Source organism: Mytilus edulis, chromosome 10 (assembly GCF_963676685.1).
Source record: "Mytilus edulis chromosome 10, xbMytEdul2.2, whole genome shotgun sequence".
NCBI lineage: Eukaryota > Metazoa > Mollusca > Bivalvia > Mytilida > Mytilidae > Mytilus > Mytilus edulis.
Window position 1 is genome coordinate 32,882,175 of NC_092353.1, and position 17,384 is coordinate 32,899,558.

The 17,384-nt window shown below is 31.5% G+C and overlaps 1 protein-coding gene across 1 annotated transcript in view; it reads right to left on the reverse strand.

Annotated features, from left to right (window-relative positions):
• The window catches only part of LOC139490944 (mitochondrial tRNA methylthiotransferase CDK5RAP1-like), a 26,420-nt gene continuing 9,036 nt past the window's right edge, over positions 1–17,384 (reverse strand). The window contains exons 6-12 of the mRNA XM_071278091.1: positions 17,015–17,135; positions 15,863–16,093; positions 12,125–12,278; positions 11,265–11,395; positions 8,781–8,930; positions 5,981–6,121; positions 1–182 (exon numbers count right to left, since the gene is read on the reverse strand). Of these exons, the coding sequence (XP_071134192.1) occupies positions 63–182; positions 5,981–6,121; positions 8,781–8,930; positions 11,265–11,395; positions 12,125–12,278; positions 15,863–16,093; positions 17,015–17,135 (1,048 nt within the window). The 3' untranslated portion in view covers positions 1–62. The remainder of the gene's footprint in view (positions 183–5,980; positions 6,122–8,780; positions 8,931–11,264; positions 11,396–12,124; positions 12,279–15,862; positions 16,094–17,014; positions 17,136–17,384) is intronic.

A 17,384-nucleotide genomic window follows, 5' to 3' on the forward strand; every position in this document is an offset into this window, starting at 1 on the left:
TGCCTTTCAACATAATTTTATTACATGTATTACTGAACAAATTAAGGTGTAAACAATATCATTCATAAAGCTGATGATTGGCACAACTGTTCCGTAATTAGATTGTCTTTGTTATAAAATTCTGTTAAAGAGGTGTGGTACAGAGGTATTCCATGTAAAACTTGAGAATTAGCTGATCTAATCTGAAAAAAAACAACAAAAAAACAATAAAACTACAAGGAAACACTAGTGACACTTTTTTTTTCATATGCTACATTACTTATATTTTTTGTGTATTATTCCATCAATAAAGTGTATTATACTGCTCTTTGAACCTTTGATCTAAAAACAAATCTTGAATTCCATAAGATTTTTTTGCTAATCTTTATTAAGAAATTCCTTCTCTGTATCTTATTTCAACTTTCACTTAAAATGAGTATTCTTCATTATGCATGTTTTAGACACAAAACTAATATATGTACTATTTTTTACATTCATACAAAAATCTCATTTAACTGCCAAAAGAATATTTGTATTCAATCAGTTACATTTATGAATGTTTTATTTTCTCAGGTGAATTAATAAACTCATCATAGGTACCAGGATTGAAATTTTGTATTTGCGCTAGATGTGCATTTCAACTACAAAAGACTCATCAGTGACGCTTGAATCAAAAAAGTTTTTAAAAAAAAGTCCAAATAAAGAATGACGTTAGAGAGCATTAAGGAAGTATTAATAGATTAAACTATTACTGTAAAAAAATTGATAAGAGTAATACCAGATCCTTAAGTAAGGTGAAAAAATATACAAAAAAAAGCTTTTTCACTCCAAAAAACATTATCACATGTAGAGTTGGGGCCAACCTTAAAAATATGTTTGATTGCTGTTTTCCGACTGTACCTTCAGACTGAAGGGTCGGTAGGTACGAAAAATATTTTATTTTATCAGCCAAAATACAGTTTAAACAAGCAGTTACACTAAACCAAGTTTCTTGTGAAGAAAAAGAAAAAACATTTTAAAACAACAAACACTGGACATGCTGAAAACCAACATCAAATGAACAGGCATTTTCAGATAAAAAACTTTTTAACCAAAATTGAAACTTTAACATAGTGTCTTTATCCAATTTATGACATAAAATATGATATAATTATTAAATACTGGAACACTTATAAACAAGGAATGCCATTATGACTAGAACTGTGTTAAAGAAATATATTCAGACATGTATGCTTCTTGACTAGAATGTTTTCATGAGTAGAGTATTTTCATCAGAAAAATGTATATATTATAGATTTATAAGACAATTATTAAAGAGTGTATTTTTAATAAAAAAAAAATAACCATTGAATCTTCCTCAATTGGAAAAAAGGCAACTTGAAAAAAAAGTATTAAGACATCCGACTGTTTTCATATTTCTAACAATATTTAATTATATGTGATAAGGTTATATTTTTGCCAGGCTTTAATGAAAACCAAAGAAATCTAATAAAGTTTGGGGTGAAATCCATAGCATCCCATTAAAAGTAAATGGTCTGTACTAAAATGTTTTTAATGCATAAAAAAAATTGGCAGCATAGCTCCTAAGGAGATGTTTTAATTGAATTCACACAGGCCACACAGTTTGGGTATATTTAATATTGTAAGAAAGAGAATAATTGCAATGAGTGGGGCAGCCCCCCTTATCCTAAAGGAGCATACTCATTGCAATCGAAGATAGATTTAATAAAGAGTATATTTATTTTTCAAGCTAACCATTCATTTTCTCTACATCTTTGAGTAGTTAGGGTTGCTTCTTATTGATTTGGCATGATCTATATCCATTAACATTTCAAATGAGCCCTTCCTCCGTACAGGCGTGTTTACAGATATCCATGAAGATTTAAGTCACGGAGGAGTGGTTTCATCTTTGTCGTCTTCACAACGATTTGTAGAAAATATGCCATACTTCAAGCTGCTGTCGAATTATTTTACCACTGAAATTGGTTCCATAAAGTCAGGCTCCACAGATTCTGAACCCGATTTGTTTGAGACAGAATGGTTATCGTGTCAGTTATGAATATACGCTGCATCATCGTCAATGATATCATCACACATCATTACATGTGCCTGAATCTGTATAAACAGTTTACTAATAAACTTTTTTGTTTGTTATTTGTCTTAAAATTGACACGAGATGACAGCGTAAAGTACTCCTCAGTGACTTCATGGATACCTGTAAACAATTTCCATGTGCTTTATCATTAAATGGTCACATGAACGCTTGACGGGAAGCTAAGAATCAAAGAGCAGAATGCTCTGAGGGATACGATTGCCATAGTTTTCATTGACACATGTATAGCAGTTCTGCCAAATTTTCATTAAACAAATGCAGGAGATTTGGCCAAAATTGAAAAGATCAAAGAGGGAAAAAATAGATCCAAGAATACTGCCGCAAAAAAGCATTAACATGCGTGAGTCTCAAGCATTTTTGGCTGGTAACCCTGGTACAGCTGGATAGTATTATTCTCTAAACTAATTCAACTGCACATGCAAAATGTAACAATCTGAATAGTCACTCAACTAAAGGAATAGCCAATCCCCGTTACAAGTGTATGAGCCATGTACTTATTGTGTTTTATCAAATTATAGTTATCCTGTACCATTGTAAACTCGTACCACTAAAAAAAACTTGTACCAATGCAAACTGGTACCATTGCTCACTCGTACCAACTTATTTAAATGCATTCAAATGATGTTAAATGATGAATATACATGATATACGTTACTTTCACCCAATACCTCTTAAGTCTGTAAAATGTATATAATTTGAAAGTACAATGACCAATTTGTAGCTAATGCTCCTTGTATATTGGATAGAAAATACTGTGGCAGATGTAGATAATTAAAGTATAAACAGTTTCACCCGAAGAAAATTTTTCATGAATGATTCAGTCTTAGCAGTTAGTCCAAATGATTGCCAAAATTATTTGTACTGTCTATAAATAAATGTAACAATGAAATGTAAGTGATTCCTGTTAAGGGGGTCCGCATTTTCCCCCGCAAAAAAAGCACATGGCTTTCAACAATTGTAAACATAGCATTCAATTTGTGATCATGGATTACAGCTTTAATTAACTTAAATTGGATATATATATATATTCAACATGTTCAATTTTAATAAGGTACAGTTATGCAATGTTTTAACTTTCCTCTGGATTAACTGGATTAAGGTCTACAGTGGTGGATCCAGAACTTTTCCTAAGGGGGAGCCTGCTGACTAACCTAAGAGGGGGCCCGCTCCAGTCATGCTTCAATGATTCCCTTTATAATCAACCAAATTTTTTCCACGAAAAAGGGGGGGGGCCTGGATCCGCCTATGTTCTAGTTTGAAAGATCAGTTAAAACATTAATGCTTTAAAACATTCTTTATTTTTGTCTAAGTTTTCATTTAACTCCTGTGTAAAATTCAAGTAATTCAACTTTATTTCTATTAAGTTTACAAACAGAAACCCATAAAACATCATATTTTTTAATATATTTTTCTGAATGGTACGACTTCCCACTTTCCCAGTAGTACAAGTTAACTTTTTTGGTTCCAATGCCGTGGTACGAGTTAACTTGCTTCCATATCTTATCACCGTAATTCTAGGAGGAACCCTAAACTGGACCCCTGTTGTGTTCACTTATCGCTACACTGACCTTCGGTGCGAAGCTATATATAGAACGGCGGACCAGTTTAGGAGGAACCCCATTTCTTACTCTTTAATTATTGAAGTCCCTTTGGGTCAGAGGGCATGACTCCTTTCCGTACACACTCCTCTGTTTACATTGAGATCGTTCTTAATATAATACGACGTTTATCGGCATTTACGAGTTAATTCTTCTTGACGAATACTTCGAAAAGGGAGACAACTCCAAACGATAATATGGAAGATTCCATTTCTGCTGAAGGGGTGTTATAGGTAATTTTTACGATGAAACATTTATTTTAATTTAAATTATGCATATGATTTAAAATTATGCAACAACAATAGCCCTCCATACGCAGACAGACATAGAAAGAATCTCATGAGTTTCAAATTAATCAATGAAGCGGGGAAACACTCAATCTGATACCCCTTGAAATCAGGAAAACTACACCATGTGGGGTCTCACTAATTAGCGACAAAAAGCGTCAAGAAGCGACAAGAAGAAAAATAATATAAGTGACAAAAAGCAACAAGAAGCTATTTAGCGACAAGAATACATTTTGTCATCACATACATCAAAATATTTTTTTAGGATTACATTGAAAGATGAAGAAATAAAAAAAAAATCGAGGAAGAGATTGTGTACTTTTTATTATCATATTGATAGATGAAGAAATTAAACATGTGTAAGAGCAAAGGAAATGTAAACGCTATAAAATGAAAATAAAAACAAAGATTTGTCACCTTCCTTTTGAAGGATTTAATAAAAACAAAAACATGACATATTATTTCCTTCCTAACTGTACAATTATTTTTTCCTGATAGGACCAACATTAGCTGTGGCTTCACTCTAAGGTAATACACAATTAAGAGCAACAAATGAGATAAACTTGGTGTGTGTCCTTTGTTTTATTGCTACAATAACATCCATTAACACCTTCATCAATTACCAGAATATACAATTATTGTACCGAATAGTGAACACCTGTTGAAAACTCAAGATTGTCATCAGTTTCCTTTAATCTTCAATCTATATGCATAAACATGATAAATGAGACAATACACTATAAAAATGATGAAAAATATTCACATTTTAATTATGTTTTCCTCTTGTTTGATTTCAGTTCTTAATTTGTATTTCACAATTTGTGTATGTATTTTCTGGACAATTATGCACAAATAATGCATTTTGCAAGTTAAGTATATATTGTACAAAAATAGTTTTAAAAACAAATAAAAAGACAAAATATATTATTGTTCTAAAACACAAGTAAAAGTAATACCATAAAACGACAGGGTAAAGGTAATACTTCCTGTGATACCTTATAAAATATCATGTAAATAAATGTAGCAACTGAATTTCATTTTTTTCCCTATCAAAATTAACTTTCCTGTCGTTGAAATTGTTTTCTTTTGCATATTTTTTTAATATTTATTTCGAATAAGTAATATAAATAAAAAAAATGTTTTCTTGTCGCTAAATAGTTTCTTGTTGCTAATATTATTCTTCTTGTCGCTTCTTGACGCTTTTTGTCTCTACATTTCTTTTTGTCTCTAATTAGTGAGACCACGCATGGGCATTAATACATAAACAATCCGCGACTTGCGATTTGGAACAAGAACGTTTATTAAATGATATGACGAATGGTTCTGCATTTCTTTATGAGAGTACAGTATCAAATATCAGTTTCATAAAGGTAAAATATAGAAATACTCCTCTTCAGTTCTTGTGACAGAAATAGAATTATCGATCGGCTTTCAGAGAAGATCAGAGAACTCTCGCAAGTTATCAAAATTTGGGAATTCCCTCTGACGTGTTTCTAAATTTATAAAAACACTAAATATAAATACTGTTTAATTCTGATTTTCCGTATTGTTACAAACACGCATATAAGTCAAGGAAAATATCACACATGAAGATTATGAGTAAAACATTACAGGAAAGTTGTTTATGTTCAATTGTTTTGCTTGTTTTTACCTTTTAAAGCAAGACAATCATAAGAATCTGAGATGTTGCTGAATGTTTAGAATAAAACGAATGACGTGAGGGAGTGTATCATAGGGTCAACGGTAAAAGTCTACAGATTGCTTGACAGCAATCGTATCCCAAAAACCGAACTTGAAATGCGTAATTGACCCAGACTTTAAATCAATCCCGGAAAGGACCCAAAGTTCCGGATCGCGTCAATAGAGGTATTAAAAAAAAATTCTTCAAATTTAAAGCAATAAAATTTTCACAGTCAGGAGGATTTTCAAGGGTCGGTCGGTAAACTGCAAACAAACAATATTTTAATTTAAGCCTGGTATAAACAAAATACAGATAAGCCTACCTTGACAACAACATAGTCCCCTCTTTGTATCTTTCTTGTTGATATATCAGCACAGCTCTCTGGTATGTTGGTGTTGGGGACAATAACTTTAACATTGCCATCATTTCTTCCTGCCATATCTAATGGTGATCTTTTACTCTCCTGTCAAAATTGTCAACAAATCAATATTTTATTCTTTTCTTGGTCTTAGGGATACAATGGACAATTCTGTAATTTGTCTGTTATTGTAAAGAATGAAAACACCAACTTATCAATTTAATTCATACAAAGTTCTTTTCTGGATACACCTTAATCAGAAACATTCACAGCCAGACATTTAAAAGCCAAGGATATAAAAGAACGGAAACAGCTGAAGAGCCTTATTACCAAAAGTATCTAAAAATAGCCTAATTCATCTAAGGTCAACTTTGCCTGAGGGAGTTGAAACATCAGTTTCGGTAATTTTTTTAATTTTAACTCATAAGCGGACAATTTTAGAAAGTTTGTAAATCATGTCAGTATGGAAGTACTGTCTACTGAGCTGGTGATACCATGGGGGACTAATAGTCAACAAGTATTGTAAAGTATAACCAGATGCTCCGCAGGGCGTAGCTTTATACGACCGCAGAGGTTGAACCCTGAACGGTTGGGGCAAGTATGGACACAACATTCAAGCTGGATTCAGCTCTAAATTTGGATTGTGATTAAATAGTTGACACAGCATAGGTTTCTGACACAGAATGAATGTGTTCTAATGAACTTAAAATTTTTGTTTTCTCTTAGAGCAATTTACTATGCTGTTGAATATTAATCCTCTCAAAAAAATGTTTGAAGAAATTTTCTTTTTTATTTATGAAATTTCAAATGAGAAAAATTGAACCCAATTTTTTTAATCACATCCCCCTTTCCCTTATTCCAAAACTAATCTCAATTAAAATTTCTAATGGAGTTTGCAACAATACCTACTCATTTAAATACATCATAAAATATTAAGATGTAAAAAAACTGCTTGTTATCACTGAATTGTAAAGATTATTTTAATTTATCAGTTGGTAGTAAAAAGTGAATATACATTGTATATTGTATATAACAAAGATTTAAGTTGATTCTGGACAAAGAAAGATAACTCCAATTAAAAAAAAATCTTGCTTACTATTCTGGACAAAGAAAGATAACTCTAATTAAAAAAAATTTTGCTATTTCACAATATTGTGCAATTAGATATTTCTTGCCATTGCGCAATACTGTGCAAATGAAAAGACTTGCTATTGCACAATACTTAATATAATAATTTTAGATCCTGATTTGGACCAACTTGAAAACTGGGCCCATAATAAAAAAATCTAAGTACATTTTTGGATTCAGCATATCAAAGAACCCCAAGATTTCAATTTTTGTTAAAATCAGACTAAAGTTTAATTTTGGACCCTTTGGACTTTAGTGTAGACCAATTTGAAAACAGGACCAAAAATGAAGAATCTACATACACAGTTAGATTTGGTATATCAAAGAACCCCATTTATTCAATTTTTGATGAAATCAAACAAAGTTTAATTTTGGACCCCAATTTGGACCAACTTAAAAACTGGGCCAATAATCAAGAATCTAAGTACATATTTAGATTCAGCATATCAAAGAACCTAACTGATTCATTATTTGTCAAAATCAAACTAAGTTTAATTTTGGACCCTTTGGACCTTAATGTAGACCAATTTGAAAACGGGACCAAAAGTTAAGAATCTACATACACAGTCATGACAGTTAGATTCGGCATATCAAAGAACCCCAATTATTCAATTTTGATGAAATCAAACAAAGTTTAATTTTGGACCCTTTGGGCCCCTTATTCTGTTGGGACCAAAACTCCCAAAATCAATACCAACCTTCCTTTTATGGTCATAAACCTTGCGTTTAAATTTCATTGATTTCTATTTACTTAAACTAAAGTTATTGTGCGAAAACCAAGAATAATGCTTATTTGGGCCCTTTTTTGGCCCCTAATTCCTAAACTGTTGAAACCAAAACTCCCCAAATCAATCCCAACCGTTCTTTTGTGGTCATAAACCTTGTGTCAAAATTTCATAGATTTCTATTAACTTAAACAAAAGTTATAGTGCGAAAACCAAGAAAATGCTTATTTGGGCCCTTTTTGGCCCCTAATTCCTAAAATGTTGGGACCAAAACTCCCAAAATCAATACCAACCTTCCTTTTGTGGTCATAAACCTTGTGTTAAAATTTCATAGATTTCCATTCACTTTTACTAAAGTTAGAGTGCGAAAACTAAAAGTATTCGGACGACGACGACGACGACGACGACGACGACGACGACGCCAACGTGATAGCAATATACGACGAAAAATTTTTCAAATTTTGCGGTTTTATAAAAACAACATGTTATCAGTTTCATACTTTCTAAGTTCTTTTCTGGATTTACCTTGTAGAGATGTGTCAAATAGTATCAGTTTCTCCAGAAATTTCTTTTAACAATTGTCACTGTCTTTGTTTATTTCTTTAACAATCAGTATCATTTGTTACCATTAGGTTCTCTATATGGTAATCAATGTATGATGGGCACCATAAGAACACATCAAAAGAAGGCACTTTAAATGTTTCCAATTTATAAATGATTTAATTTAGAAAGTTTTTCTTATAGATGAGAAGACTTTCCAACAAATTTATATGTTTGAGTAAAAAAATGCTTTTAAATTCATTATATCTTTTTTTCCACCTGATCTACCTTGTAAGAAATTACCTTGAAAAATTTACAACACAATTGCTCAACAGTTCTGTGTAAAATTAATAAAATTCAAAGAACATTACCCCTTCAATCAAAATTAACTGAGTGCTGCCAATTTCTTTTAGATTTAACTTCAATGCCTCTTGTCTAAACAAATCTCTCAATTGTAAGTGTCGTCTGCTCTTCACATCATCTGGTACATTGTCTTTAAGTCTATGGTAGGCACTTGTCTTCTACAGAGAAAAATTGAAAAGCTTTGGTAACAAAATGTCAATGACCTTCATTTTTATCTGTAAACTCAGAAATTATTGTGATGTTTTTATTTTTGCAAAAAATGCGACAAGATTTAATCGCAATAATTTTAATTATCGTTTTGAAATTTTTTATATGAATTAAACAGGATTTTTCTCAATATTGAAAAAAATTATAATCTCATTTTAGTCTAAAATGACAAAATCTTAATATTAAATAAATGCATTAATTTCAGAATTGACAGTATCTGATTTATAAATCCTAAAAAGAGTCTGAATGTGCTGAAAAGAAGGTTTCTTTTTAAACAAATGTGTAACAGGTTATTTAGTATATCTTGCTCAACTGATGCTGTCATGTGTGTTTTTAAAAAAATCAAGTCTGTATTATTCTCATAACAAATCAAGGTATCTAAAATCCTTTTTCCTTCTTGTGAATAATTACCAGCCAGTGGCGGATCCAGCCATTTGAAAAAGGGGGGGGGGGGGGGGGGGGGGGGGTCCCAACCCAGGACAAAGGGGGGGTTCCAACTATATGTCCCCATTCAAATGCATTGATCGTCCAAAAAAAAAGGGGGGGTTCCAACCCCCGGAACCCTCCCCCTGGATCCGCCACTGCCAGCAGTCGGGTGTAATTAAATCAAGAATGTATCCATAGTCCACTGATTCCCCACTCAAACTATCATTTGCTGTGTTCAGTGGACCATGAAAGTCGGGTCAAAACTCTAAATTTTGCATTAAAATTGAAGAGATCATATCATAGGGAACATGTGTAATAAGTTCAAGTTGATTGGACTTTCAAATTCATCATAAACTACCTTGAGCAAAACTTCAACCTGAAGTGGGACAGACAGACTAATGGACAGACTGACAGAAGAACAAGTAAAAACAAGAATGTGTCCTCAGTACACGAATGCCCCACTCGCACTATAATTTTCTATGTTCAGTTGACCGTGAAATTGGGGTAAACCCTCTAATTTGGCATTTAAAATTAAAAAAATCATATCATAGGGAACATGTATACTAAGTTTGAAGTCGATTGGACTTCAACTTCATCAAAAACTACCTTGACCAAAAACTTTAACCTGAAGCGGGACAGACGGACGAACGAACGGACGCACAGACCAGAAAACATAATGCCCCTCTACTATCGTAGGTGGGGCATAAAAAAATATAATGCACCTCTATTATCTTAGGTGGGGTATAAAAAATCTTAAACCAGCCATATATTTCATTATAACTGAAACCAGTTATTTAAAATAATTATAGAGTTACACCACTGAATTTCAAAATTTATAACTGCTTTAATTATTTGTTTGTTAAAACCAAATAAAATTTTCAAATTACATTATTAAGTTAGGTCTCTGGCTGACCAATCAACAGCCCTTATTGTTATAAGTTTACCTGTTCAAAGAGCATATTAATGAGATAAAAGTCTTATGAGACACATATTCCATACCAAAAAATTATTTCAATATGAAGATTTTGTGTAATCTATATAACAATAAGTGTTGACCTATCATGAATAATACAGAGAACTGATAACTTAACTCAACAGTTAGAGCATAAAAATAGACTAAAATGAAAATAATCAAGAGCCATAGATTAAACTTGTCACATAATTTTAAACTAAATGCTGCCAGTTTTACCATCCTCATTACTATGTCTATTAATAATCTGGACACATAAAAAATTACAATTAGAGTCTCATGAGTCATGGATAAAATTCCAGAGTTATCTATCCTGAAAAAAGTTCTATTTCCGTCAAACACAAATCTTAACTATGACCACTGAACCATTAAAATGAGGTCAAGGTCAGAAGACACCAGCCTGTTTCACAAGTACACCTTACAATCCTTCCATACACCAAATATACTAGACCTATTGCTTTATAGTATCAGAGATATGGACTTGACCACCAAAACTTAACCTTGTTCACAAATCCATGAAATGAGGTTCAAGTGAAAAATGTTTAACAGGCATGAGGCCCTTGCAAGGTAAATACATACCTATTACTCACAATAACAGAGAAATTAACATTACAAAAAAATCTTAACTTTTTTCAAATAGTCACTGAACCATGAAAATGAGGTCAAGGACACTGGTCATATGACAGGCAGAAACTTCGTTACATAAGGCTTCTATATAGTTGCAAAGTATGAAGCATCCAGGTCTTCCACCTTCTAAAATATAAAGCTTTTAAAAAGTTAGCTAACACCGCCATAGCAGCAAGGCTGGATCATTATCCCTATGTTGAGCTTTCTGTGACAAAAGTCACAGGCTCGAGAAAACTAAAAGTCAAATGATATTAATACTAACCTGTCTCATACTATAAGGGAAAGAATAGACCACATGATATTTTACTTCCTTCATTAACGAGACTGTATCTTCATGTTCCAACTCTGTTTCTTCACAAAAACCAGCAATAAAATCACTGGATAAATACACATCTAAAATTAAAAAAAAAATAAAAAAATCAATTTTAAGGATTGTATTGTTATAGTAAAATGTAGATTATCCCTATTCCACTGGTGTTTGAAAAAGGGTAGAACTCTGATCATGCTGATAAAGATTAACTCCAGCAGAAATGATATGGTCATCTATACATCATAAGCAAGTAATATTCAAAATTACTATTAAAGAGATCCTAACTTCCTAACAAATATCATTGACCTATAATAGGTTCCCCTTAAAGTCACCTAATTATAAACTTTATAATTGTTGATGCTGCTATTTCCAGAAACAACCCATCTATGCCGTATATTTTTACCAACTTCTTTGAAAATTAATATATATACCACATATACACTAATCAAGTATAAGAACAATGCTGAACAGATCTGACATCTTCAGTCTATAAGTCTACACCAAAAACTCCACACCAAGTATATAATTCCCCCAAATAACTGACAAAGGGCTTGAATTCTAAAAAAAATTAGGTAGAACGACCTGAATTTAAAAAAAATAGTTAAACAGAAAAAAACACAAACAATATGCATGACTCATCACTTTTCAAATATACACCATAAATCATAAATATGTCAAAAAAAAAGTCAAAACAATTGTTGTATTCAGAAAGATGGAAAATCAAATTAAGAGCTAAATATCAGATAAGGTAAATGTACAAAGTGTTTTGGTTAAGACTGGATGTATTGATCTAAAACACCTATCCTTATTACCTGGTATCCTATGTCTGATATGATAGACAAGGTCAAGGTAGGCCTCTCTTGTATAGCCACGTCTCATTCTCTGTAAAACTTCACTACTTCCACTCTGAGCAGGTAGGTGTATCTGATTACATATATTTGACCTTTCTTTAATTAAATCTAAAACCTACAAAATATTCTACTAATTATCAGAACTTATAACAATTAAAAAATCTATTAGAACTTACAAAATTAAAATTTTATCAGAACTTTAAATAATTCAAATAATTTTTATTAACGTTAGGGGCATAGAAATAAAATTAACCTTTTTGGTAGGCTTTAAATATGTTAAACTGGTAATGAGGCGGATCAATATTAGCCGATAGAGGAGGCTGAATTACTTTAAAAATCCCTGTGTTCGAAATTGTAGTCTATTACATAACCCTTAGTGGATCAAAATTCCTAACTATTAAAAAGGGAATTATTAAACATCAATATAAATATTGTTGAATGAGATTGAAGAGTGCTTAATCAAATTTACTTAATTTCAAATACAAAAGTCAAGCCAAGAAAACAAGTCTACTTAACATTACAAGACTATTTAGAATGAACAACTCAAACCTCACCACAAACTAAAATTGAACTCATATTTACAAATATTGAATACAATAATAACTAACGGTGTCTTCTCATTTATCCAACTTTTTAAAATAAGGTATTCTCATTTAGCCAACTTTTTATTTTTGTTAATTATTGGGTTGTTTGTTTAGTAATAATAAGGTGTCTTTCTAAAATTTGACAGTAAATTTGTTCCTGTATGTTTTTATATTATTTAAAATATATATATATATAATAGGCGATAGTACACTTGTTACATTTTACTTTTAATTAAAATTTAGTATACTTTAAATAGTAAATAAATGTTTCATCATTTATACAGAAGAAACCCACAAATCAGTAATATTTTTATATAAACATTTTATGAAAGTACTTATACTTCTACCACTAAGTGACCACTGTCATTAGGATGACTATCCTGTTACTGTTTAGTGTGCGCTTGCAAACTTAACAAGTCCAACTAGAGGCTCTAAAGAGCCTGTGTCACTCACCTTGGTCTATGTGAATATTAAAGGAAGCAGATGGATTCATGACAAAATTGTGTTTTGGTGATGGTGATGTGTTTGTACATCTTACTTTACTGAACATTCTTGCTGCTTAAAATTATCTCTATCTATAATGAACTTGGCCCATTAGTTTCAGTGGAAAATGTTAGTAAAAATTAACAAATTTTATGAAAATTGTTAAAAATTGACTATAAAGAATAATAACTCCTAAGGGGGTCAATTGACCATTTCAATCATGTTGACTTATTTGTATATCTTACTTTGCTGAACATTATTGTTGTTTACAGTTTATCTCTATCAATAATAATATTCAAGATAATGACCAAAAACAGCAAAATTTCCTTAAAACTAACAATTCAGGGTCAGCAACCCAACAACGGGTTGTCCGATTCATCTAAAAATTTCTGAGCAGATAAATGTTGACCTGATAAACAATTTGACCCCTGTCAGATTTGCTCTAAATGCTTTGGGTTTTGAGTTATAAGCCAAAAACTGCATTTTACCCCATGTTCTATTTTTAGCCATGGCGGCCATCTTGGTTGGATGGCCGGGTCATCGGACACATTTTTCAAACTACTCACCCAAAAGATGATTGTGGCCAAGTTTGGATTAATTTGGCCAAGTAGTTTCAGAGGAGAAGATTTTTGAAAAAGATTAGTAAGATTTACGAAAAATGGTTAAAAATTGACTATAAAGGGCAATAACTCCTAAAGGGGTCAACTGACCATTTCAGTCATGTTGATTTATTTGTAAATCTTACTTTGCTGAACATTATTGCTGTTTATAGTTTATCTCTATCTATAATAATATTCAAGATAATAACCAAAAGAGCAAAATTTCCTTACAATTACTAATTCAGGGCCAGCAACCCAACAAAGGGTTGTCCGATTCATCTAAAAATTTCAGGGCAGATAGATCTTGACCTGATAATCAATTTTATTCCATTTCAGATTAGCTCTTAATGCTTTGGTTTTTGAGTTATAAGCCAAAAACTGCATTTTACCCCTATGTTCTATTTTTAGCTGTGGCGGCCACCTTGGTTGGAACAGAACAGTGACCCCATTTTTTTATTTTCTTTTTCTTTTAAGTATATGATATAGTTCATTTATAGAAAAAATGGAATTATACCCTGATTCAACTTACAATTAACATTACTTGTTAGAGCGTAGGAACATAGGAAGTACAAAAACATATATTCTAATGGTGAAAATAATAGAATAGAAAAAAAAATACAACAACCAGTCAATTGGTAACGTTACAGTACAAAAAAAGAAATTAATGTGTTTTCTTAAAAAAAATAATGTTTTTATTTATCTTTTTTATTAGATTTGTTTGCCAATATTACTTTTTGTAAGACAAATTAGAAATGAATTTTTATTTTATTTGATTTTTGTATGCCAATAAAAGTTCCATATGATGTTTTGTAAATGAAAAGAAATGAAATACTATTAAACCTTTTTATGAAATCCTATTTAAAATCTTTAAAAGAAAAATATATTGAAAGATTTACCAATATAAGTTTTATATAAGTTTAAAAAAGAATAAAAACGAAATACTGTTAAACATTTAAATGAAATCCTAAATAGTTTATGCTTGTCTTTTTGTAGGTGAGGATCCCAAAATGAACTCGTATATTCAACTGTTGGTCTTACTAAAGCTGTAAATGCCTTTTCCTTGATCTCACTGTTAGCTATGTTTAAATATCGTTTTAGGAATCCTATTGTCCTATTCGCTTTCGGACAGATGTTATTTTTATGAGCACCCCACTTTAGATCAGATGTCTTGGTGACTCCTAGATATTTGGCAGAAGAACACATTTATCAGGATGGAACTGCATCATCCATTTTTCTTCCCATATTGCTAGCTTATTTAGGTCTTCTTGTAGGATGTTGCTTTCTGATGATACAGTGAGGTACGCAATGGTGTCATCTGCAAATAGCCTCACTGTTGATGAAACGTCTTCCGGCATGTCATTGATGTAAAAGAGGAAGAGGCTTGGTCCTAGTACAGATCCCTGTGGGACTCCGGACGCTACATTTATGAAGTCAGACTTATCCCCTTCTATGACAACGCACTGTGTTCTATCAGCCTATCCACGCATTTGTTTTTCCTCTAATTACATTTTATAACCATTGTGCTTGAATTGCTTTTGCTTTTGTTTATAAATATATATGTTGTGTGAATTTTGTTCAGTTCAGTCTTTGTGAAGTAATACGTAATTAACTTATATTTTGTCCCATTTGGATCATTTGGTCAGAAGAACAGAAAAAAAATGAACGAAAAGGATCTATTACACAAAACAAGCTCTATCTCATTGACAAATCTCTTCATGAATAAAAGTGCAACTCATAGTTTTCTGTCCAATTCCCATTTATTAACGGTTAAAAAACTTTAAAATACTTTCAAATGATTTACATTACATTAACTAAATGTCAGTTGCACATTTTAACATGCTATGCTAAACACTACAGAAAATTTAATCCTGGTATAATTTTCAGTCTTATTTTTTACCTGTCATTTAACCCAAACTCTAATTGAAAAACCCTTTGTTCTTAATTACCTTTGATCTCATCTATCCAACTTTTTTTTTTACCTGTACTACCTATAATTTTAAAAAGTTGGATAAATGAGAATGAACCTAACTTACCTCATCAGGGAAATCTTTTGGGTGTGGTGATGTGAACCTAATTCTCATCTCTGGATCTATCTGTGAGACTTTATCTAGTAAATCTGAAAACCTCCTTCCTCCCGTCTTAGGTTTATATACTGTTTTGAAGCCAGGAGTCAGTTTGGTATCAATACTGTTATGAATCGTAGAATCAGATGTATCTCTATAACTATTGACATTCTGTCCAAGTAATGTTACTTCTTTTATTCCCTGTACATAGAAAATGTATTTTTATGTTACTTCTCATTGGAAAACTTTCTGATTTTATATGAATAAACGAGTATGAAACTAGTTTGAAACTAATCCCACATTTAACAAGACAAGGATTGTGCTTAATATTCATATGATAAAGTCATTATCTTTCAATCAGTTTAATTGAGGTCTTGAGCTGGCATGTCAGTTACTGCTAGCAGTCATGGTAGTCCTTTGTTAATTTATGTATCATTGTCATTTTGCTAAGTTTCTTTTGTTCTTGCATCTAACTATGACTTCTTTTAAACTGAGTTTAGAAATGAATACTTTACCTGCTTAGTGTCACTACAGGTATTTGACAGGATACTTAATATTTATTTTTCAGTATTTTTAAAGTTTTATATAAACTCATACCAGGACTGAAATTTTGTATTTGTGCCAGACTCATGTCTAGTGACTAATTTGTGACTAACAGAATAATTTGATAAGAGAATACACAATTCATCAAATGATAAGCTACTCAGTCCTGTTCATTCGTCTTTGAAGAAAAGTTTATCTATTGGCAATCATTTAATATCTCCTTTTTATACTCATAGCAATTATGTAACTCATTGATCTCATTAATCAAAATAAAAAATGTACCACTTAGTAAACTCGAAGTTCAGTCCTCTGATATATTGAATAATACAAAATGTAACATTTTGAACATGTTTTACTTTACGTCTTTGACCAGAACGAAGTCATTTTTTATCATGAAATCCCAATTTTTAAAATTCAACCATGAAATTGGTAATCAACATATTTTTTTTTTGCAAATAAAAACACAACTTGATAGGACAACTATTTGTTTTTGCAATTATATCAAACAAAAGCTTCCACAAATTGTAATATTTATATTATAGATATTGATCATTAAAATACAACAAAGTAATTTTATACCTGATCAGACAACATTCTGACTTCATCTAAAATAGAAGAAATTGGTCTACTCCTCTCTCTTCCACGGGTAAATGGTACAATACAGTACGAACACATGTTATCACACCCTCTCATTATTGACCTGAAAACAAAGTTTTACAATTATCAGATTAACCTATCAAGTTTCAGCCTTGTCAAATTCAAAAATTGTCAGAAGTCAAGGGCTTGTAATTAGTGCTTGTTGTTGGTCACTCTCTTTTCTTTTATTGCTTTGGTTCCTTGTTTTACATTTATGTCCTATAATTATAAGGATCTTATTATGTTAAATGTTTTTCTCATTAGTGAAGGCTGTATGGTTGCCTAAAATTGCTTACATTTGTGTCAATTAGCC